Here is a 24053-nt window from a genome sequence, read left to right on the forward strand (position 1 = left end):
CAGTTCTGTGTGCTTCTGTCCCCGGGGAGGGTGCTGGCAGTGGCATTCCCTTCTCCCATCCCAGGGACCTTCCACATAAAGCCTTCCCTATAAAGGGAGGTATGCACCTTAGATGGCAAAGTGGGTGGGGGAACCCTGACCCAAGCTGGGGAGGGCTAGCATCTTCCCCAACCTGTTTGCATGAACTCAGAAGACAACTAGGCTTGCAGACGTGGCCCAGAGGAACTCCCTAAGGTAAGAGTGGGTAAGGGAGAAGCTTTTATTTAAAAATGCAGAAGCCTCGCACACAGAGCCCAGGAGGCAAAGACACTGTGGGTGGAGAGCCAGGGTAGCACTGCAGGCAGCCTTGTGAAGAGTGTGTGCACGCTGGGTTGGGGTGAGGAAGGCGCACCGCAGATGGACAGCAGCCTAGCCACTGGTGGTCCCCTCTCCGTACCCTCCAGGTGACACCCGTCCCACCACCAGGGCCAAAAGGATAGATGGTCAAGGAGGGGCTTTCCTGAAGAAAAAAGAAACCTTTGTTGTTCCCTTTCCTTGGGGTCTCCCAGGAGTTCCCAGCCAGTGAAGAGCCAGATCTGTGAACAGTTAAGCTTTATTTTTACAAAAATGAACATTGTAGCAAGGCCTGAGGCTGGGATGGCTTAGAACTCAAAGCTGCTGGGTTCCCTTTGTCCTTTCTTGCTTGCAAAGGGAGACCAGGCCACAGTGCCCCAGGAATGAGTCTTGAGTCCCAAAAGCTTGATCCAGGATGGGGTCTGACTGAGGAAGGGGGTGCTAGTGCCAGCAGGGGTATTGGCGGCCTCACTCCTCCTTCCAGGGAAAGGACCACAGGAAAGGCTGGAGCACCCCCTCACTCAAAGCTATCCTGGGTACAGGGCATACCTCTCCAGGCTAGATCCTTGCTCTGGCCAACAGGAGAGCAAGGCCCAGTGGGTTCAGCTTCACTGTCCCAGAACAGTGGGTCCCTTCTTTCCAACTGGTTCCTGGGAGGTACCGTGCCCCTGGGTAACCCCAGCTCCCCGGAGGTCAGCAGCCTTTAGCCTTAAGGGCCCGAGCACTGTGGTTGCAGATCTGGCAGCACAGGCACGGGGGGTCGGAAGGAGTTATCACTGCACCCTCCAAGCAGGATAGGTCCCTGAGTAGCTGGCTTTCCTGGCCCATGGGCTGGGTGGCCCTGACTGTCATGGGTTTTGAAAGTCCAGGACGTGGAGGTTATAAGCCAGTGCAGCATAGAGATGCTTGGTGGTGAAGCGCAGGCAGTACACAGGACTGCTCTGGGGTGTTGACGTCAGCGGGAAGGCCTGCAAGGGAGGGCACAAGGAGGGTAGGAGTGGCCCAAGTGGGGGATGGGGGAGCTCGAAACCAGGATTCCCAGGCCCAGTGCAATGGGCCCAGTGCCAGTGTAGGCTCCCGCCCACGTCTCTGGGCACACCCACTCTCAGGTGCAGCCAGTAAAAATGAGTCCTGGTTTCTGGGAGGTGTGAGGAAGGCGGGATGCTTACATGCAGGCAGGCCCTTTGGCGCCGGTCCCACAGTCGCACAACGCCGTAGTAGGAGGAACCTGTGGCCAGCAAGTGGTTCCCATCTGTCTGCAAGCAGTACAGGGTGCTGTCGTGGGGCTCCTCCCACTCCATGACACACTTCCTGTCCAGGAAGAGGAGATGCTGGGGGCTTCAGGGTACCCTCCACCTCTACCCCCCACCTCCCATTCTGGCTGGGAGGGGAGAGGCTGAATCACCACATTCTCTCAAAACCAGCCTTCCTGGGGAAAAGCCTCCTCAGTAAAGGCCTCTTCCTCATCAAGCCCCAGCCCCCAGGGTAGATTAGGCCCCCATTTGTGTTTCACCCAGCTGACTACCTCACAGGATTGATAAGGCCTCAGGGAGGAGACAGGTCTGGAGAAAGGCTGGGACAGACTGCTGAGGGACTGGACGGCACCCTGACAGCTCCCAGGGCTCCGATCAGGGCCTGGTGGCTACTGTCTCCCAGGCCCCAAGGCCAGGGCTACCCAAGGTGAGGAGTGTAAGCTTGAGCTGACCCTGCTGGCTGCTCCCTGACGTGGAGTTTCTGCACCTTCTCCTCCTGCGGTTCCCACCACCTGTCCTGCCCGGCACACTCACCTGACGCTGGCTCGGAGGTCCCAGTATCGAACATAGGTGTCGTAGCCACAGGACAGCAGTGTGGAAGGGGACTCGTACATGAGGTCCAGCACCCCAGCCCCTGGGGGGAAGTCACTACCCAGATGCGTCATCAGCTGCCCACTGTGGGGAGAGGAGTGCCAGAGGATGAGCCACTGTCCCACCTTGGCCCAAACAGACTCTTTGAACCTCTAAATAGCATCTGTCCCTGAGGAAATGCAGCTCTCCTCCGGAGCTACAATTAGACTCCCTTAGAAGGGGGCATCCAGAGGGGAGATGCCCCAGCCCCTCTCCGTAACCAAACACCTCCATCACACCTGCATGCTGGCCACCCACCACCCAGCCTCTCCTCCTCGGGACAATGAATGGACCTTGAAGGGGTCGAGCGCGTGTGCGCGCACACACACACACACACACACGCACACAGATTTGGTTACTTTATACTCCTTGATCTACAGGTCATGCCGTTCTGAGCTGCCTGAGTCCAATGCCTTAATTCCCGCCTGTAATCTGGGGCTCAAACCTCAGTGGGGATAAAGACCACACAAAGGGAGAAGGGGAGTCCCAGGAGATGTTAAAACAAGTAAACACCTTTGTGTCTGGGGAGCGAAGTCGCTGAGAAAGCAGCTTAGCAGGCTAGTCCCTGGTGTTCCCGGCCAGGCTGGCCCCCAGCCCGGGGCGAGCACGCCTCTGTGATCACAGCCCCCAGCCTGCTGGGCTCCAGCCTGCTCCCCCACCCTCACCCCTCCCGGTGGCCGAGAGCAGATTACTGAGAAGAACAATTTCTTTGTGACTGTGTAATTCCCTCCGTGACCGCGGCAGTGGGCAGACCCCTCGCCCAATGCCAGACCCCTAGCAACCATGTAGGGGGGCCCCCTGGCCCTAGCAACTACCCCTCAACATCAAGTGCACCTGCTAATCCCTGTGCCTAAGGGGTGGGTGGAAGCAGTGAGTCTGCAGAATGGCTGGGGGAGTGAAGGAGAAGAGGGGCGCCCACCAGGCCCCATTCTCCAGCTTCACCCAGAGATGCTGGGCTCTCCTCCAGGACAAGACTAGAGAAACAAGGCCTTGGACACTTCACAGGGACACACAGGTAAGAGGCCGGGGCATGGAGTGGGGAGGACTTCATGGTCACACTGCCCAGGTTTGGCCCACACAGTGGCTACTAAAGGGCTTAAAGCAGATGAGGCTGCCAGTCACGTGTGTGAATGTGGCCCTCAGCACCAGTCCTTCCACCTCATACACATGCTGACCCTCAGCACCCCTTCTCCCCAGCAGGATGCTATCTCCCCTGAAGACTAAAGGAGGAAAGGAGGTGGCTGCGGTTCCTTCCTGCCCACTCAGCCTTTCCCCTTGAGCCCTGGACAGTGAGGTGACCCCCAGCAAGGAGCACTGCTGCTGTCCGGCGGGGGTCAGGCCCTAAGGCAGCACCCGCACCCCAGCCGCCCTTCCAGGGAAGAGCTCTTCTTCCTCTTGGGGTGGAACATGACAAACCCATGGGGGGAAGGGCGACACTGGGTGAGTCCTGAGGAGGATCAAGCAGAAAGCCCTGTGTCCAGGTCCGCATCTCCTCGAGATCACTGACCTGGGCTCCCAGGAAGCCCTGCCTTGCCCGATGGGCCACCGGCCACGATTCACCCACGCTGGGCAGGCCAGAGCCCTGGAAGCAGCCGGTCTCTCTCTTCCTGTCCCTCACGGGTCCACGTGCACATTTGTGTGCATCAGGTAGGGCTGTTCACTCCACAGTTCCCCCTCTCCTTCCATAATGGAGGGGCCCTGCCCCTCCATTAGTGAGGCAGGAATGACTGAGGAGCTCTCCCCTTTAATCTATAGAAGTAATTTCATGTTTGTCTGTTTGAAATAGAAGATGAAAGGCAGTGGGACTGGGGGCGTGAAGCCCAGCATGGCTGTACCTGCCCACCCTGGTCCCGGGGTTTGGGGGGAAGGAGAGCTGGGCATCCTGGCTCGGCAGGGTCAGCAGCATAAGGGCCACACCCAGACCAAGTGGCCAACCTGGACCTGTGCCCCAGAGTCTGCGTCACCGCTGGAAGGTGTCCCGCTGTGACGTCTGCAGTGAGAAACACTGGCCTCTCCTTTCGAGGGGGTCCAGAAGGCATGAGCGAGCACCAACCCTGGGGCCAGGGCGTGCCCCGAAGGCCCTCAACTGCCAGCCCAGCCCGGCCAAGGGTCGCAATTTTCTTTCTGCAGCACTGTCTCTGACTCTCTGCAGTGGCCACACACACTTTAAATGGGCCAATAAAAAGATACAATTTCCCTGGCCTCTGGCCCAGCACTCATGAAGCTCTGCTGTGCAGTGCGTGAGGCTAAGTTCAGCGCTTAAGCTGACACACGGCGCTCTGGGAAACGGCTGGGCTCTTCCAGTGGCGGCCAGTGGTGCCCTCGGAGCCCTGCTGGGGTTTTGATTTGGGAAAACAAACAGAAATGGCTCCTCGGGCCCTTTGTGGCCCCCACCCAGGACCAATTTAACTAGAAAACTCTAGCTCAACTGTTGTGGGGAGACAGAGACTGGCCGACAATAGCCCCAAACTTTGGGGTTAAGGGGGACAAAACAAGCCGTCTCCTCAGCCCCTCCTCTGAGCTGCTTTTCTTACTGCAAGTGTATTCTTGTAAAAAAACGATTAGATTGCAATTTGTATAACATGGTGACCCCCAAATTCAGACGTTTCACCCCTTTTCTCTGGGAAGAATGCTAAGAATGCTTCTCCGCCTGCCACTGTGGGGGCGGGTGGTGGTGCACTGCCTTGGCGGCCGGGACAGCCTGTGTGGGAACAGGGCTCCGGCCCACAGCCCCCGGCCAAGGCAGGAGCAAGGGCCGGTCTGTCACTATAGAAGGCCAGACAAAAAGTCCACTCCCTCCCAACTCCTGCACACAAAGCCGGGCCTCCAGGAGCCGCTGCGGGCTGGGGGAGTCCACACCGGCCTCCCCCGAGCGGGACTCCAGCAATTCTCTCCCCACCCAGGGAGAGAGAAAGACAGCTGGGGCCGCCCCTGTGAGCCTGATGAATGTGGCCAGGCCCGGAGGCAGCCCGCAGGAGAGGTGTTCCCGCAGCCGGCTTCCTGGGGCCTCATCCCAGGGAGCCCTGGAGAGGGAATCAGGTGAGGGAACAGGTCCCTCTGGCCCAACCACCCTGCTGCCCAGGTCACCCCACTCACACTGGAGGGGAGTGGGAGGGGAGAGAACTTCTCGACAGTCAAGGAGGAGGAACGTTTAAGACACTGACCCTACCCCATCCCCATGACCATCTTTATGAGGAAAGCTGACAGATGGTAGGTGCTAGCTCCAAAGACCTGGATGTCTGATCTGGAAAGGCCCTGAGTTCCAGGCTAGAGTCCAGCAGCATCGGGCAGTCCCTGGCAGAAAGAGCCCCTGCCCCTCCCCGGCCTGGGCCCTGAAGAGCCTCGAAGCCTGGTGTCCTGCCCCCTCCCTCCTCTGCTCCCTCCCTCCCGAGCCCTCTCACCCCTGCCTGGCCTGCTTGCGCCCCCACCACAGCCATGGCCCAGGGAAAGTCCCCCTGCGTGAACGTGCCCTGAGACACCCCTGGCGCCCACTTCCCCCCTACCATGTTCCGCCATGTTCCAGCCACTGTCGTCATACTGAGTTCCCAATGGCGCTCCCAGGAGACCCTACAATTGCTCGTTCCTGCATCTGTTTGGGTGTGAGGACACCCCACTGTGCACATGCCACCCAAAAATGCAACAACGGCTTTTGGGAGAGGGGGCAGATGGGAGGGTGGCAAACCGTTCACCTCTCTAGATCTCTTTGGCTACCAGGAGACAGACGGCCTGAAGGGATAAGCTGGGCCCAACACATCAGTAAGAAAGGGGGAGGTTTCTCCCTCCCTCCCTCCCTCCCTCCCTCCCTCCCTCCGGCCCTGCCTTCCTCTACCTCCTTCCCTCTCCCTTTGTTTGACCAGTGACCATTTATCGAGCTCCTCTGCACACAGGGCAATGTGCTCAAGAGAAACTGCAGGGAGATGCGGACTGTGACTCTGAAAGGTGCCGTGCCTGTCCTCAAGGAGTTTTCAGTCCAGTAAGGGGAGAAGTGTCATGTGGCCACCTAACAATGCAAGGTACGACCTGGCGGGCCCCCGAAGGGAGATGGGAGAAAGTGTCACAGGGCAGAGAGAACATTTCTGGCTATGGGTACTGAGTGATTCTTCAGTGAGCGACCAGACTATGGCAGGCAATGGCAGGAAAGAGGGGATGGCCCAGGTAAAAGACCGGCCACAGCAGAAGCGCAGAGCCAGGGCAGTCTGGTCTAGTCGGAGGCTTGGGTCCATGAGGGGAGCAAGTTGGCGTGACCTGGCTCCCAGACCATGGTGGACATGCTGCTCAGCCGGCAGAACTCCACAAGTGGCAGAGAGCTGAGGCTTTTGAGCAGGGGGTTGTGCTAGTCCAGCCCTCCCATAGGGAGAGCGAGAGAAAGGAAGCTAGGTCCCAGCCACGAAGTGATGGAGACGAGAAGCCCATAAAAGCTTCGCCTGCCCTAGACCTGCCAGGGGAGAGGGAAGGACCCTCGCCAGGCACACAACCTCTCACACGCGTGTGCGTCTGCCTGCATGGCCCCCAGTGCCCGCCCGCGCACACGTGTTCAGACACAATGGCTCAAAGGCCAGGCAGCCCACTTTGTGCTGCTAACAAGGGGACCGTAATTACAGGAAGGGGCAGCCGGGCAGATAAAAGGATACAAAATTTCAACATCTGTTGCCATAAAGGGATAAGGAGAAGTGAAACGCAAAGTATCAGTTTGGTGTCAGTAGGCAGAGAGCCAATTTCAAAGAGTTCAGGGGGACCGAGGGGACAAGAAAGAAAAAGGAAAGAGGGGGGGAGAAAGAAAGAAAGAGAAAGAAATTACAGGGTTCCTTAAAGAGGTAAAGAAAAAAGAAAATGAAAAACGCTGTCAGTAATACTTTCAAAGGAGAAGGCAGGTACTTAAAGAGGGACAATTCCCTTAATCAGCCTGACTGAGGGCCGGACCCCCTGCCCGGCAGAGGCCCTGGGGCAGAGACAAAGCCACACCTGGGTGGGGTGGGCACTCACAATGCCCTCGGAGAGGCCTGGCCTGCACGCAGGACACCAGGCTCCACGTCAGACAGTTCAACAGGCTGCAGCCAGGTGCCTTGCCATCCCAAATGCCAGTAGATGACTTGACATTCAGCTCCTATGCTCAGTCCAGAGTCCCCAGATAAGTTCTCAGCCCAAGGGGGAACTATGCCAGGACACACGGTGGCCGGTGAGGTGGCCCTGTGAGTTCTCTAAGAGTCACCAACTCCAGCCACAGGGGTCAGGATCAGGGTGGGCTTTATGGTGGAGGTGCTGTTTATACTGCAGTGTGAGCAAGGTTTCAGGAGGCAGAGAAGGGTTAACCCAGGCACAGGGGTCAGGTGAGCAAAGGCTCCATGGGGAAAAGCAGAAGGCGCCTGTCAGAATGTCTGAGAAGTCCACCTGCCCAGCCTTCATTGCAAAAGGAGACGTAGGGGCTTTAGGATGCAAATGGAGGAGGAATGGGAACCTGGATGGCCCTGGTTGGAGGGGGAGGGGACATGAGGGGACATGAGCAGTGCCACACCCATGGGTCACATACATACATAGCACAGTGCCTAGCCAAGGGCTCAAGCTCTCAGTCCCTAGAACAGGCAGGTCACCAAAGCCCACTGCTACCCCCTTCCCCACCTGACAGCCCCCAGGCTGGCTTAGAGCTATGGCTGGACCCATGGTGACACCTCCAGGTCTGGGATCTCAAGTCTCTTTGTCATGCTGCCTGGCTGCCCACCACCCACAGGGTGACCATGGTGCCCTGCTCTTGGGGCACCAATGCCGGGCCCAGCTCAAAGCCCCTTGGCAGAAAAGTATAACCCATAGCGACAACACGTCCTGGGGGCGGGGGGAGTGTGTGTGCCATGTCTGGCCGGCCCGCAGGTAGGAGGCAGTCCCCACGCAGACAATAGCCACCCAGGTCCAGCTGTGGGTCTGCTCACAGGCAGGCAGAGGACATAGATGGGCCTCAGGCTCAGGAACAGGATGGCTTTGGCATGGCACCTTGGGGCACGATGGGACCCCAGGGCCTAGCTAAGGACACCTCAGTGGTTGGCTACTGGCACTGTCTGTCCAAATGGAGCCCTTGAGGGCTGGGGACTGGGTCTGAAGAACATCCACCCTCAGAAGCAGGACCACACCAGCACCTCCGGGTTGGAGGAAGGACTCCATCTTTCTCTCTGCCTGCTTAGACAGGTTGGAAATCCCATCCTTGGGCCCAGCCCATGGGCCCCAGCTCTAAAAGAGAGAAAGGCAGAAGAGGAGGAGGGCTGGGGACGGCCAAGTTCCTTGGCATCTAGGCAACGGTTGTGTGCCACAGCTGCTCTCTGCCCTCTAGCTGGGAGCTCCCCTTGCTTAGCCCCCTGGGAGAACAGTCTCAAGGGGTGCTGAGAGAATGGAGGGCTGAGGGAGCCATGGTGACCTTGAAAGGAGTCCCAGGTGCTGTGAGTGGCCCAGGCTGCCCGAGGACAGGCACCGAGGGACACAGGGCTAAGGAAGCGCGGACACTCAGCAGGGCACCTACACTTCCGAGCTCCATCCCAGCCCCCACCCTCCTCCTCAGGGCAGCCCCTGGAGGAGTGATGCTGGGGCAAAACTGCCCCTCCGTACTCCCCCTCCCCAAGTCCCTGCACACATAAAAGAGAAAATCTCAGTGCTCCTCAAGTTTCAGCAGTGACAGGTTAAAAGCAAAAGAATCCGCCCAGCACCGCACACAGCCCCGCTGCCGAGTCCTGCTGGCGATGTCGCTCCACCTTCCAGATCGGCCTGTCAGTCAGGCTTTGGCGTTATTGAAAGATCAAACTCTGTCCTGCCTGTTCATTACCTTAATCCTATTTTCTACACGACTTTATTATCTGCTCGGGCTTCCCTGGGAAAGACAGCGAAGGACAGTCATCCTGTCCATCCATTTCCTCCCACCAAAAGGGGACGCCTCCGCCAGGGCATCCTCCCCTTGGTCCCTGCACCACTTGGTCCTCCAAGCTCCCCTGGGGACAGGAGGGATGTTTAAACAAAGCCTGGCTCCTCTCAGTGGTGAGGAGGGGAGTCTGGGGGCTAGAGAGACGGCCATGTCCAGGGACTCCCAGGCGGCCCTGCCACAAGGCTGGCCAGAGGGTGCTGTGGCTGTTTCTCGTCCAGCACCAGAGAGGACTGTACCCACCACCTTGTGTGCACTCTCATGTGGGTTCCTTTCGGGTCCTGTAAAAACCCAGCGTTTGAGGTCAGTGTGGGTGAGGGATCTCAGAAGGGAATGCCGTTCCTGGGTGACAGAACTCCATCCTGGCCCTAAATCTGTGCCCAGGCACACCTCCTACCAAGGCATCCACAGGCAAAGAGGAACTTCAACATTGCTCCACCTCTGAGACAAAGCTGGGCCACAGCGGTGCATCCTCACCCACTGGCCTGTCCACCATCCTGGGCCCAGGCCAGGTCCAGCTACATAAGTAAGTCAAACCGGCCTTCAGTGGAAACGCCCGTCTTTGTCACTTATATACCCTTCCTGTCGGGAGCCTGGTCTAGGCCACGAAGTCAGCGGGTACACCCGCCTCCACTGGTCACAGGCCACGAATACTGAGAGGACTGAAAGGGGAGTCTCCACCAACTGCACGGCACCCACGTGGCAGAAGCGGTGGGTGGGGAAGAGGAGAGGGAGGGAGATAGCTCACAGTGGGTGACCACCTCTGAGGTGACAGGTGCTGTGTGGCTGCTTTTCCACGCTGGTTCTGTTACACAGGGATAATTAAATCCCATTTACAAATGTGGAAACTGAGGCCCAGAGAGCCCCCCCAGGTCAGGTCACAGAATGAATAAAGCAGCAGAGTTAGCTCTGGAACCCAGGTGTGTCTGACCCCACAGCCTGTGCTCCCTCAGTTGCTCCCCTCAGCGCCCCCATCACACCAGAGGGGGGCTCCTTCCTCCTCCACCCTATTCAGATGCAAGGCGTTGACCGTAGCAGGAGTTGGGCAGAATGAGCCACAGTGAAAAATTTCACAGACCAGAGTTTTCTGAAACCTAAAGGCCTGTCCTCAGAGGAGAGGTTCACCTTGCTTCTGGTCAGGCTCATACCTCCAGAAAGCAGACCGACCTGCAGCGGAGGGTCAGTGTCCTAACTCTCAGAGCTGCCTGATGATGTAATACGGCATTTGGTGAAGTCACAGCTTTCCTATTCCTGCACTTGGGAGATCATTAAAGGCATTCATTAAAATAGCTCATGTGTTATACAAAAATCATTTGGAAAGACTGACAACATAATGGATATTTCAAAAAAAAAAAAGGAAAAAAGGTATGGCTAATACTTTCCTGGGGAGATGGGGAGAAAAGCGGAAGACAAGCTAGAGCAACTGAGGCCAGAGAAAGGCAAGACAAGCACACCGCCGTGGCTAACCGGCGCTGGAACGCAGGAGGTAGCAGGCGCCTGGGGGAGGTGAAGAGCTCTCAGACTTGATGCAAAAGAAAAGAGTAGAGACAATACTAAATGCCACTGAGGATGCGGAGGGTAGGCACAACTGTGCAGGACACATGAGGGATCTCTGTCCTGACGTGGCAGCGGTCTCTCGAATGAACACACGTGATAAAACTGCAAAGTGCTGCACCCAAGTGCGCCCGCATGAACAGAGGCACCCAGACCCTGAGTGAAGGGCTGCGGACCTCGCCTGTGCCCGTCACCTGGTGTTGATGTTACGCAGTGTACAGTGTTACACAGGCGCCCTCGCTGTTCTACTTCTGTAGCTTCCTGTGCATCTGTAATTCTTTCAGAATAAGAAGTCTGCCCTGGCTGGTGTAGCACAGAGGATTGAGCGCAGGCCTGTGAACCAAGGGGTCACAGGTTCGATTCTTGGTCTAGGGCACATGCCTGGGTTGCAGGCCAGATCCCCAGCGGGGGGGTGTGCAGGATGCGGCCTCACACTGACGTTTCTCTCCCTCTCTTTCTCCTTCCTTTCCCCTCTCTAAAAATAAATAAATGAATAAAATCTTTTTAAAAAAAGTATTTTAAAATCACACAATAGTATGGCAGATAATCAGGTGGGAATGTGTCAAGCCTGCCAAGGCAGAGAATTATAAATAAAACCTGGATGTATGTTAACTGTTCTGTATAATTCTTTTTACGGATCTGTAGGCCACTTCCAAAATTTCTTTATTTTAGAAAAGTCATCTCTAAAGATAGTGCCACACAGCCAGGCACTTCTCGGAGAAAAAGTATTATAAGTCCAAATTGTTGTTCTCATAGATTTTACCTGAAATTATTTACCAATGATAAATTACTTCCACCCTAGCTGGTGTGGCTCAGTGGACTCAGGCTAATAGAGGACTCCAGGGGGGAAGGTGCTGCAGCAGAGGCGGTCAGTGGGTTTTGGGGCAGGGGTCCTTCCCAGCCTCCTGGACCACCCAGCAGCCCACTGAAGCGGGGGCTGGGGCAGCCAGCTCTGCTACCTCCCTGGCAGCTCTGGCCCCTCCCCCACCGCAAGCCATGGTGGGCTCAGGACTCTCTTACCTGTTGAGGTCCCAGATTCTTAGGGGTGAGAAGTGCCCACAACAAGCCGTCCCCGTCACAAAAGAGCTGCCAAACAAAAGGAGAGCAAAGTCAGAGCTGGCTTGTCAGAACTTGTGGCGGAAATGGCTGCACAATCGAAGGCACAGTGCTCATTCTCCAGGGGTTCTGGGGTTAAGCCAGGATAAGAGGAGCAGCTGGAGAGCCACCAGAGCTGTGGCGGGAAGACCCTGGAAGCATGGCGAGGGCTGCGACCCACAGCCGACTGGCCAGAGGAGCCACAGGTTCAACAGTTGAACCCGCCTCTCGGACCCAGCTGCATGGCCTCTGCCGGCCATAAAAAACAGATCTCTGGGGGCGCAACTCTGAGGCCAAGGGACAGCGTGCCTGCTGGGCTTCAGATGTACGAAGTTCACAGAGCCATGGCATGGAAACGGTCTCCTGGGAATGGCTGTGGGCTGCTGGAAGGTGATGCCCTGGTTGGAGCGGAGGGTGGGGATGTTCCTGAAGGTTCTAAGAACTCAGGGAATCAGGTAATATGGTACGAGCACAGGGTAGATGTAAAGGCACCAGTCTGTGAAAAAGAAAAGGACTGAAGGTGAGTGTGAATATGGAAAGATGAAATAGGAGAAAGGCTAGCATATGAAGGTGAGCGAGTAGGGAATGTGAGTGGCCAGGGGCCAGCAGCCAGGGTGGAACGGGAGTCAGGCTGAGTTTGGAGGACAAGGACAGACACTGCCAAGAGGCCGGTGAGAAGAACACTCCTACCACATTTCCCAGAGTGTGTCATACTCTTAAAAAGTTCAACCAATACAATCCGCAGTTTCTTGTTAAGTGCAGGCAGGGAGAAGGGTCCATGCAACGAGCCAGGTTGGCTGTAATGCTAGGACTAGAACTTGAACCTATGAACCGGGCCACTCCTTTGTTAGAGGATTTGGCAGGTTGGGGAGGGGAAGCCTGCAGCAACCCAGGGTTTGAAAACCTAAACTGCACGCAACAGAGCTGACAGCCGTTGTGTCACTCAGCAGCCCGGGGCAGCGAAGGGCCATGTCCCTACACGTCAAGCATGGGGGGAGGGGGACTGGACATACTAATGACATGTTAGCAATTCAGGGCAGCAGCGCCTCCGCCCTGGCCCTGCCCAGCACCTGTGGTTCTCTGATCCCGAGCATGTCAGTGGGGAGATGGATTTCCGCGGAGAGGGCGCTGAAGAAGCCAGTGGCTTTGGCTGGAGGCAGGGAGGAGGGGGAGTTGGCCCGAGAGTTACCAACTGGGGAGATGTTAGGGCAGGCATTGGCCAAGCCACTGATTTACAATCCAAATTGCAGGGCAGGTGTCTGCTTTTCAACCCAGACTAACAAAATGGCCACGTGAGCCACCCTGCGACTTCCATCCTTCAAGCCAAGACTTCCTCTGGGGACGTGCTCCGTCATCCTAGCTTCCTCTCAACCCACAGGCGTGCCAGCAGCCACTCAACGAGTGGTGTGCCAAAGCTGCCACTCTGTCACATCCCAGTGACTCCCAGCCTGGGACGTGGCCACTCAACAGTGAAGCTCCCAACTGCAAAGCTAGGAGGTGCTGTCCTCACCTCCCCCCGACACTTTCCTCTGGAGGGCAATTCATTAATAACTGGTAAAGCCAATGACCTTGGGCTGGAAACATAATGGCCACTTGGAAATCATTTGAGCAGGCAATTGGGCTCTCCAGATGTTTGAGGATTTGGGCCCAGGTGAGGGGTGCCAGCAGAGACATCTCTCAAGGAGGCCTGAGGCAGGCCTCTGATCTGCCACGGGCCTGAGTTAGCATCAGGGAAAGTCAAAGGGAGAGAGCAATGGCCGGCACCTGGGACCTGAATGCCTGCCCCTCCCCCAGCTCCAACGCCCAGCAGGCTGCGGTGGAGACGGGAGCACCTTCCCCTGGACCCCAAGCTCCTCTAACCCTGCTCTGCACCCCACCCAGCCCTGTCCATCTGCCACCAGGAGGGGTGCCTCTCACCTTATACCCCACAAAGGCCTTTCTTAACTGCCTGGACATGACACCCATGAATGTTTCCTTCCACAAACTCTTTTTCCCCCTCGCTTCACCATGGGATGTAGGGAGGAAGAGCAGGGAAAGTAGAGTCCCCCTGGCACTTACGAGGACCTACGAGTTTAGCCAAACTGGACACTCAGCAAAAAAAACCATATAAACAGCACTCCAGCAGATTTGGAACCAGGTTCCGCTGGGGACACTCACCGGGACTCAGACTCAAACCATGGGGATGGCTGGGGACAGGGGTAGCAGACCTGCACTGAACAGGCAGAAATAGGAGCTTGTAACTCGGGTGGCCTGAATGTCCCTCCTCTGACTCCCTCCCACACTCTGATCTCCCCTTCCTGGGGAAAATGGTATTTGGGGGGGTTATATTCCCACGTTGCCCTTGAGATCATGAACCATCTGGTGGCTCTCGTGCACTCCAGTGCCCGCACGGTGCCTGGCCCAGAAGGGGCGCTCAGGACAAATCTGTGGACTTGAACTGAGAGGGTCTTCCAGAGCTTGCAGCCAAATAGGCTGAGAAGCTGGTCATGTGGGCTGTGAGGGGGGTCCCTCTGCTTCTTAAATTCCCCAGTCAGCAAACTGAGACCTGAAGGACACACGACACCGTCGTACGTCATTGCTGTGAAGTCCCTCCTGAGCACCACGACCAGAGACTAGATGAGAAAAACCACCTAAAAAGTAATGTCCAAACTCTCTGTCACGTGCACACAGCACGGGAGACTCTCGAAGCCTGAGGGTCTGGAAGTCGTTCTGACTACATTAACTCGACTCTTTGTGGACAAGAAAAGAGAGCCCCTGCCAAAAGCCAGCCTCCACCGTTTCTCACTCTGTGCCCAGGGCCCCCACCTCCCTCCCTGGCCCAGCGCCGGCAAACCTGGCGTCTCAGAGTCATCGTCAGGCTCCAGCAGTGGACATAGGAGCCCTCACATCAGAGAGAGACACACCAAGAGAACTAGGGGCTCTGGTACTCAAGTTGAGGAAGAAAAAACAACAAATTACAGAAGAGAGAGGAAGGTAAGAAGGTGAATTAGCTGAGTGTGGGCGGAGTGAAAAAAAGATTCTTGCTGCCTCTGCTTATTTGAGGCCCTTTTAATAACATGAGTGATTTATTGAGCACTTACTAGGTGCCAAGTTCTGAGCAAGTATTTCAAAAGCATTATTCTACCTAGTCTTCACAACCCCGTGCAGTAGGTTCTACTCTCCCTATTCTACAGACAATAAAACTGAGGCACAGAACGGTAATGGAAATTGCTCAAGCTCACACAGGTAGCAAGCAGGAGGACTGGAATTCCAACCCAGTCGATCTTGATTCCAGAGCCCAAGTGATTTTAGACCCCTTGGCTAGAAAAGCTCTGCCCAGCACTGAGTGTAATACCTGACATACATTGAAATGCTTGTGCAACGAGCAAGTGGACAAATGACCAAAATGACTCCGCCCAAAGAAAAGAGACGGAGTGGCTCTGAGGCGGGCGGCAGAAGTGGCGTGCTCGGCAGCTGTGCCCCGTGGCTGGCCCAGAGCCACCCAGCTGGCCCAGGCCCCAGCCGCCTCTGAGCCGGGGCTGACACACTTTGGCAAGGGAGGCCACCAGAGCTGTCACATCATTCACCAACATGCCCATCAAGTGTATTCAGTTCTCTTCAACCCGCATTGGCATTTTAATTACTGTTGGGTAAACTAATTTGTACAAATGAAGGCTGGGCTGCCTAATAGAATATGCAAGCTCTCTGACCTCTGACAGGCGCTGACACGAGATACAAAGGCCGCCGAGGAAGGCTTTTTATCTGAGCCTTATTACTCTCTATTACTCCAATTAGTCAGGCTCCAGTGCTCCTAATTGGAGGAAAAATTGCAATTAAATCAATTTTTGATGGGCTGCAAGTGGGCTCCTAAACTGCCCCACTGGTGAAACACTGATATTATAGCAGCAAAGGTCACAGGCCTCATCGGCACCTGGGAGCACCCCTCCCCAATTTCCCTCGGCCCACTCCTAAAATGCTTCAAGGAAATCCCTGCCCCTCCATCGGCTTGGCGAGCAAGGGTGGGAAGGAGGGAGTCATTAGAACATGTCAGGTCTCATTGCTGCCACTGCCATCTGCTAACCTGTGCCACTGACATCATTACAGCGGCTAAGTCCCGAAGCAAGAGTGCAGCGCGAAGGTCACACGAACTCGCTCACGAGGGGAGCCCAGGGCAGCAGTGCAGTGGCAGTGCCGTGAGGGAGGGACCAGCAGAGCGAGAACAGGAGGTCAAGAGCAGTCAGGAAGAAGAGAGACAGAGGCCGGGGCAGGTGAGAGGGTGACGTGGCCAGTTTCCAAGATCTGGCCAACGGGGCACCCTGAGCTGCCCAAGGAGATGGGAGGAAATAGATGTGCTTGGGAGGGGAAGAAAGAGGCAAAAAATTCTCATTGTCTCCAACAAACATCTCTCCTTGAAGCTGGGGAAATACCCACCTGAATGGGAGCACGCTTGTGGGGCCTGCTACCCACAGCAGCCCTGCCTATAAGGGGGGTCACCTAAGAACTAAAGCTGTAAGACCAGGGAGGAGAAGGTGAACATAATTGTGTTCATCAAACTAAAAGATAAGGCATTTTTTTAAAAAACAATACAGGAGGCGAGGATATACAATGGGGAAAGGGCAGTCTCTTCAACCAGTGGTACTAGGGAAACTGGACAGCCCCATGCAAAAGAATGAGACTGGACTGTTACCTTACACCACAAAGATTAACTCACAATAGATTAAAGACTTGAATGTAAGACCTGAAACCATAAAACTCCTGGAAGAAACACAAATGTTAAGCTCCTTGATGTTGATCTTGGCAATAATTTTTTTGGATCTGACTCCAAAAACAAAGGCAACAAAAGAACAAATAAACAAGCGAGGCTACATTAAACTACAAAGCTTCTGTGCAGTGAAGGAAACAATCAACAACAATGCAAAGGCAACCCAATAAATGGAAAAATATCTGCAAATCATGTATCTGAAAAGGAGTAGATACCCCAAACACATGAAGAACTCATGTGATTCAACAGCAAAAACCAAAAAAATGAAACAAAAACCCAACAATGATCTGATTAAAAAATGGACAGAGGACCTGAGTAGACGCTTTCTGAAAGAGGACGTACAGATGGACAGCAGGCACGTGGAAAGATCCTCAGCACCGCAAATCACCCAGCACTTCAGATCACAACCACAGCGAGCTACCATCTCACACCTGTTAGAATGGCTGGGCAGTGTCACAGAGATGAGGAAGAACAGGCCTTGGACAAGGGGGTGGAGAGAAGGGAACGCTCACACACAGTTGGTGGGAATGTGAATTTGTGCAGCCACTGTGGGACACAGGGAAGTTCCTAAAAAATTACAAATAGAATTGCCATGACTTAGCAACTATTTCTGGTTATTTATCTGAAAAAAACAAAAACACTTTCAAAAAGATATCTGCAGCCCCACGCTCACTGCAGCGTTATTCACAAGATCCAAGACAGGGAACAACCCAGGTGCCCACCGGCAGATGGACGGACAAAGGAGTCTGGTCCGTGTACACAGTGGAGTATCACTCAGTCATAAAAAGAATGGAACCTCACCGTTTGTGACGGCATGGATGGGTCTTGAGGGCATTATGCTAAGTGAAATTTTTAAAAAATGTTATGTATGTTGTATTAAAATATGAAATGATGTCTTAGAACTATGGTAGGTTTTGAAATTAATATTCTAAATTTAAAAGCCAAACAAATCAAAACAAGACAAAAAACAAACTCATAAATTCAGAGAATCAACTGGTGGCGGCCCAAGGGGAGGGGGTTGGAGTGAAGGGTGTCAAAGATACAAACTTGCAGCTTTAAAAGAACTAAGTCACGGGGGTGGAAGGTGCAGGACGGGCAGCATGGTAAATAATACCACACTACATTTGAAAGCTGCTAAGAAAGTAAATCTTACAAGTTCTTATCAGAAGAAAAAAATTGTAACTATGTATGGTGACAACTGGTAACTAGACTTATTGTGGTCAGCATTTTATAGTGTGAACAGATACCAAATCATTATGTCATACACACGAAACCAAGATAGTGTTATATGTCAATCATATGTCAATCAAAAAAAAAAACAGCCTGCACACAGAAGAGGGAAGGGTGAAAGGAAACATACTAAAATGCTAACAGTGATTGTACTGGGGCAACAGAGTGATTAGCAATTCTTCCTTTTCTTAAATGTTCTTTATTTTCCAAATCTTTGTTAATAAGCATGTGCTACTTTTTTAAAAGAAAAACATCATTTACATCCTGTAGGAGATAACAACAAAACCAGGCACTCTTGTCAGCTGGCCCATGGCCAAGAGCAGGTAAACCCAACAATAAGCTGCCTGCTGGAGAAGGTGTCAGCAAAGGTGGCCCTGGCACACCTTGGGCTGAAGCTTTGGGACGGACTAGTAGCCCAAGGTTAGGACAGAAAGCCCCAGATCAGAAGAGAAGGGCTCTACTGCCTCTTTTTCCTAATGAGGCGCTGGCCAATAGGGGGCGAGGCGACTCCTGACCCTCAGCGGGCAGAGGCTCTTCTCATAAGTCACCTCTCCCAGTCGTATCTCTCTGTCTCTCTCTCTCACACACACACTGACACACCCCAGGCCTCTCAGGGCAGGATGTACACATCCTTCTAAGTAGGCACCTAGAAGGTCAGGCTCTGGAGAGACCATCCCAAGGCCGAGGTGTCTGATGCCTACCCTCACGCAGCAGCTCTAACAAACAAGGGCCACCAAAGCAGGACTTCTGCTTCCCCATAGAAGAGAGCAGTCCTGCAGCTGGGAGACGCCTCCACAGAAACACAAAATGGTTCTTCTCCACTGTCACCAGTGGTAAAAGGTCAGACTGGCCCTTGAAGACTGTGGCCCAGGCTAGATAAGAGGGGGCTGCTCTGCTCCAATGCACCCACTCCACTTAAGAAACAGAAACTTAGGAACTTGAGCAACGGAGGAACAAAATTAATAGGAAAAAATTATGTACATCAAAAACAAAAATTCGCAGTACAATGGAATAACATACACATTCATTCAATCTATTGACCTTAACAAGAAATGTGTTGGGCCGCAGGGAGAAGAGTTTCTATCCTCTATTTCCCATGCACATGGCCTCTAAACACTGCTTCACCCACTCCCTAGAGAAAGAAGTGGCAATGTGTTCCAGTGCCAAAGGCGAAATGGACTGGGTCAGACTTCCTGGGAAACAATGAGATGATGTTCACAAAACTAGGTATCCGACAAGAGGCATGGAAAAAGAAGAAATAAAAATGGTCCTAAATTACAAACAATATAATCATCTACCTAAAAATCCAAAAGACTCAACTAAAACTATCACAACAAAAACCAGGGTTGGCTGAATAGCTGGCGTGCTGTGCTGGGTAGTGGAGACTAGTGCAGGCTGCCCGCTCTGCTGCCTGGCAATCTTGGAAGAGTTCTTTAACCTCTCTAAGGCCCAGCTTATTTATCTGTAAAGGAGAAATAATAAGAGGACTTATGCATAAGCTTGTTGTAAAAATTATATGAGAAAAAATTATATGAGATAAGATAGATGCTCAAAACAGTGTACAGAACACAACAAATACCCACAGATGTTAGCCATTACCATACACCAGCAATCCCTAATCAAAATGTAATTAGAAATCTATACACACACACACACACATACACACACACAAGAATGAAGAAACTGTAAACGGTAAAGAATAATCCTAACAAAACAAAAACTGCCCCACTGTAAAAACTGTAAAGCTTTACACAAGGACACAGAACTGCTGGCCAAGCAGAGAGACTCGCCATGTTCCTGGATGTGAGGCCCGAGACAACAGAACCGTCGGTTCTCCCCTTACTAGTCTATGAATCCAGCAGAGTCCCATCCACACCAGATTTTACTTAATCAATTGACCATAAAATTCATCTGGAAGAGGAAATACAAAAGAATAAACAAAAATATTTTTAAAAGAACAATGAGAAAGAAGTTGCTCGATATCAAACATACTATGAAGCTGTATTATGAAATTTGTGCTGAAAGAGACAAACAGATTAATGTATCAGAATAAAGAATCCAAAGCTGTACTCATATATTCACAGGAAATTAGTAGATCCTAAATGTGGCCTTTAAAGACAGTAGGTGAATAATGAATTAATCAGTAAATGGTATAGAGACCACAGGCCACATATTTGGAAAATAAAATAAAATTGGAGCCCTGCCTCACAGCAGACACCAATTCCAGATGGATTAAAAACATAAACACTTTTTAAACTACATGAAAAGCCATTAAAATATTAGAAGAAAAATATAGGAAAATATTTATACTCTTGGAGTAGGAAAGAGGTTGTTAAGCCCAGACAAAACTTTGAAGCCACGAAGGTAAAGATGAGAGAATTAACCTCCAAGTAATAAAAAATTCCTGTGTAGCCGCCAAGATGGAGGCATAGGTGGAGACGCCGTGCTTCCTCACACAACCAAGTTTAGAGACAACTAAATAATAGCAACAGAAAACACAGCCAGAACACAGAAAATTGAACTTTTCGGAAGTCTGATAACAACAAATCCTTCAGCCTGACCCGTAAGAGGGGTGAAACCAGCAGCTGGCAGAGCAGGGTTGCACAGGAAAACTCGGTCAGACGGACTCAGGTGCGCAGAATCCAGGCACAGGGTTGGACCTGGTGGGCAACTCAGCAAGCAACCTCTGGGAAACAGCGAGGGAGCAGGGCTGCAGGTTGACTGTGGTCGTGCATTCGTGTGTGGATAGACAAGCGAGGGAGTGGGCGATTGGACGAGAGCCAGCAGCCCCAGCAGCAAGCTGCGGCAGAGGGCACCGCCACTTCCCTGCTCTAACCCCGCCTCCACATACAGCGTCATAATCCAGCGACCTACGTGGCTCTGTCCCGGTGAACAACCTAAGGTTCTGCTCTTCACCCAGCTGCGAGAAACAGCACAGGGGGCCGCCATTTCCCTGCTCTGACCCCCCCTCCAAATATAGCATCATAATCCAGCGACCTAAGTGGCCCTGCCCCGGTGAACAACCTAAGGTTCTGCTCTTCACCCAGCTGCGAGAAACAGCAGAGGGGGCCGCCATTTTCCTGCTCTGACCACGCCCCCACATACAGCGTCACAACCCAGCGACCTGGGAGTCCAAGGCTCCGATCCTCATACTTAAAGGGCGCAAACAGACCAAAAATGGCTCAAGAAGAGCTCAAAGCCCCAGAGCCTATAAATCTAAGTGATGAAGAAATAGCAAAACTCTCAGACGCACAGTTTAAAACACTGGTGATCAGGATCCTCACAGAACTGGTTGATTACAGCCACAAATTAGACAAACATATGAAGGCGAAACTAAATGAAATGAATGGAATTGCACAAGAAACCAATAGCAATGAAAAGGAAACTGGGACTCAAATCAATGGAGTGGACCAGAAGAAAGCAAATAATGGCCAAACAGAAAAGAGTCAAGAAGCAAGAATTCAAAGAAATGAGGAGAGTCTTAGGAACCTCCAGGACATCTTTAAACGCTCCAACATCCGAATTATAGGGGTACCAGAAGGGGGAAAGGCACAGCCAACAGTGGAAAACTTATTTGAACAAATAATAAAGGAGAATTTCCCCAATCTGGCAAAGGAAATAGACTTCCAGGAAATCCAGGAAGCTCAGAGAGTACCAAAGAAGTCGGACCCAAGAAGGAACACACCAAGGCATATCATCATTATATTAGCCAAAATTAAAATGAAGGAGAGAATCCTAGAAGCAGCAAGAGCTAAGGGGACAGTCACCTACAAAGGAGTCCCCATCAGAATGTCAGCAGATTTCTCAAAAGAGACCTTCCAGGCAAGAAGGGGCTGGAAAGAGGTATTCCAAGTCATGAAATCCAAAGACCTACAACCAAGATTGCTCTATCCAGCAAAACTTTCATTTAGAATGGAAGGGCAGATAAAGTGCTTCTCAGATAAGATCAAATTCAAGGAGTTCATCATCACCAAGCCCTTATTATATGAAATGTTAAAGGGACTTATTGAAGAAAAAGAAGTTAAAGAAACATGAACAGTGAAAGGACAACAAACTCACAGTTATTAACAACCACATCTAAAACAAAAGCAAACTAAAAGGACAGCTAGATCAGGAGTGGAAACATAGAAATGAAGATCTCAAGGAGGGTTAGCAACAGGGGAGTGGGAGGAGGAGAAGGGGGGAGAAGGTACAGAAAATAAGTAGCATAGACAGTAGACAGAAAATAGATGGGGGGCAAGAATAGTATGGGAAATATGGAATCTAAAGAACTTGAGACACATGGTCATAAACTAAAGGGGGGTAATGGTGGGGATGGGCGGTAGGGTGGAGGGGAATGAAGGGGGGTATAGAACTGTAACAGCATAATCAATAAAAAAATAAATTTAAAAAATTCCTGTGTAACAGAGGACACTGTGAACAAGCTGAAAGGAATGATCGAATACATATATCATAGTTAAAAGGTTGATACCGAGAACATATAAAAAGATCTTATAAATAACAGTGCAAAAGTAGAGAAGTGAGCAAAAATCTCAATAAGTAATTTATAGAAACAAATATAAATGGCCAGAAAAACATATGCAGTAATATTAAACTTCCAAGTACTGTTTAAGCACTTCACATAGATTAATTCATTTAATAATCAAAACATTCCTACAAATTTGATATTTTTCTTTTTAAAAATATTTCTGAGAGAGGGGGAAGGGAGGGAAAAAGAGAGGGAGAGAAACACTGACATGTGAGAGACACATTAATCTGTTGTATCTGCCACCTGCCCCCCAACCAGGGGCCTGGCCCGAGACCCAGGCATGTGCCCTGATCGGGAATCAAACTGGTGACCTTTCAGTTTGCAGGCCAGCACTCAATCCACTGAGCCACACCAGCCAGAGCTGATATTTTTCTAAGTATAACAGGATTTATAAGTACATTTTAAAAGCACCACTGTCTTTTGGAATATACAGTGAAATACTTACATGTCTGATATTTGCTATAAAATAATATGGGAAAGGAAAGTTATATGGGCAGAATTGAAGCAAAATGGCCAAAAATGGATACTTATCCTACTTTAGTATTTTTTTTTATGTCAGATGGGTTTGCAGAAGGCATAAGTCACACAAGGGTGTGAACACCCAATTAGCATACTTATGAACTACAAAAGGATCACTTACTTGAGTACATTTTATAAAAAGATTTTATTATTTACTTTTAGATAGAGTGGAAGGGAAAAAGACAGACATTGATGTGGGAAAGAAACATCAACGGGTTGCCTCTTAACACGCCCCCAAATGGGGACCCAGCTTGCAACCCAGGCAGGTGCCCTGACTGGGAATCGAACTGGCGACCTTTTGGTTGCAGGCCAGCTCTCAATTCACTGAACCACGCCAGCCAGGGCTTAAATTTTCCATGATAAAATTTCCATGAGGAAACTGAGGAACAGAGTGGTCAAGTAACTCACCAAGGTCACACAGCTAGTAGGTGGGAGGACTCATGGTTTGATCTCAGCCACTTAGGCTGCAGAGTTCAGCTTGTAATTATATTTTATACATACTTCCCAAATGAGGTATCATTTCTTTTACCCTTTAGAAGGGCAAAAAATTTTTTTAACTGATATCATGCAGAGGGCTGATAAGTGTAAGAGAAAATAGGTACTTGTAGACACTGTTGATAGGCATATAACCTGATACAGTCCCACTGGGTGGCAGTTGGCAGCATCTAAAAACTTCTTTTAAATGCACTTATCCCTCAATCCAGCAAGTCTTTTCTCAGTGTCTTTCCTCAAAAAATATCTGATTGCATGCACAAACAGGCAAGTACACAGGCTTGTCCTATGGCACTGTTTATGATAGCAAACCACTAGAAACAACCTAAGTGCCCATCAGTAGTTGGATGGCTAAGTAAACCACGGTGCGCCCACCTTCTCCGAACTAGAACGCAGCAGTAAAAGGGATGTGGCCGAGATGTGCGTTCTGACAGTGCCGGACCTCTGTACCACAAGGGTGGAGGAAGAATTCAAGCTGCACAACAAATGCGTAACGTGAGCCTAAAACGAAGCAGAACCCTACACTTGTGTGTGAATGTACATACACCACGCTCGTGAAGCTGTATGTGTCTGATACTTGCTTCACATTACAAGATCCAGAGTGACACATACCGGGCTTCCTACAAGAAGAGCGGCATGGTGAAGGGCCGTGGGAAACTGAAGTGGAGTTTCACTTTATAATCTGTGTATTTTAAGCTGCTTGAACTTTGTACAATTGAACATATTTATATATTACTTAGGTAAAAAGACAAAATAGAAAATGAGAAATTACAAGAAAGACAG

At 51.7% G+C, this 24053-nt stretch overlaps 1 protein-coding gene and 1 pseudogene across 2 annotated transcripts in view; both read right to left on the reverse strand.

Annotated features, from left to right (window-relative positions):
* Positions 1 to 576: 576 nt before the first annotated feature.
* The window catches only part of FBXW4 (F-box and WD repeat domain containing 4), a 77696-nt gene continuing 54219 nt past the window's right edge, over positions 577 to 24053 (reverse strand). Inside the window, exons 6-9 of one of the 2 annotated variants that reach the window (XM_037159346.2) lie at positions 11686 to 11751; positions 2121 to 2261; positions 1503 to 1644; positions 577 to 1301 (exon numbers count right to left, since the gene is read on the reverse strand). In XM_037159346.2, the coding sequence (XP_037015241.2) occupies positions 1182 to 1301; positions 1503 to 1644; positions 2121 to 2261; positions 11686 to 11751 (469 nt within the window). In that variant the 3' untranslated portion in view covers positions 577 to 1181. The remainder of the gene's footprint in view (positions 1302 to 1502; positions 1645 to 2120; positions 2262 to 11685; positions 11752 to 24053) is intronic. The other variant, XM_037159347.2, reaches the window with a different exon arrangement.
* LOC119059720 (uncharacterized) lies at positions 22813 to 22892 on the reverse strand (annotated as a pseudogene).

This window comes from Artibeus jamaicensis, unplaced genomic scaffold (genome assembly GCF_021234435.1).
Source record: "Artibeus jamaicensis isolate MK-2021 breed Jamaican fruit bat unplaced genomic scaffold, CSHL_Jam_final contig_490, whole genome shotgun sequence".
NCBI classification, from domain to species: Eukaryota; Metazoa; Chordata; class Mammalia; order Chiroptera; family Phyllostomidae; genus Artibeus; species Artibeus jamaicensis.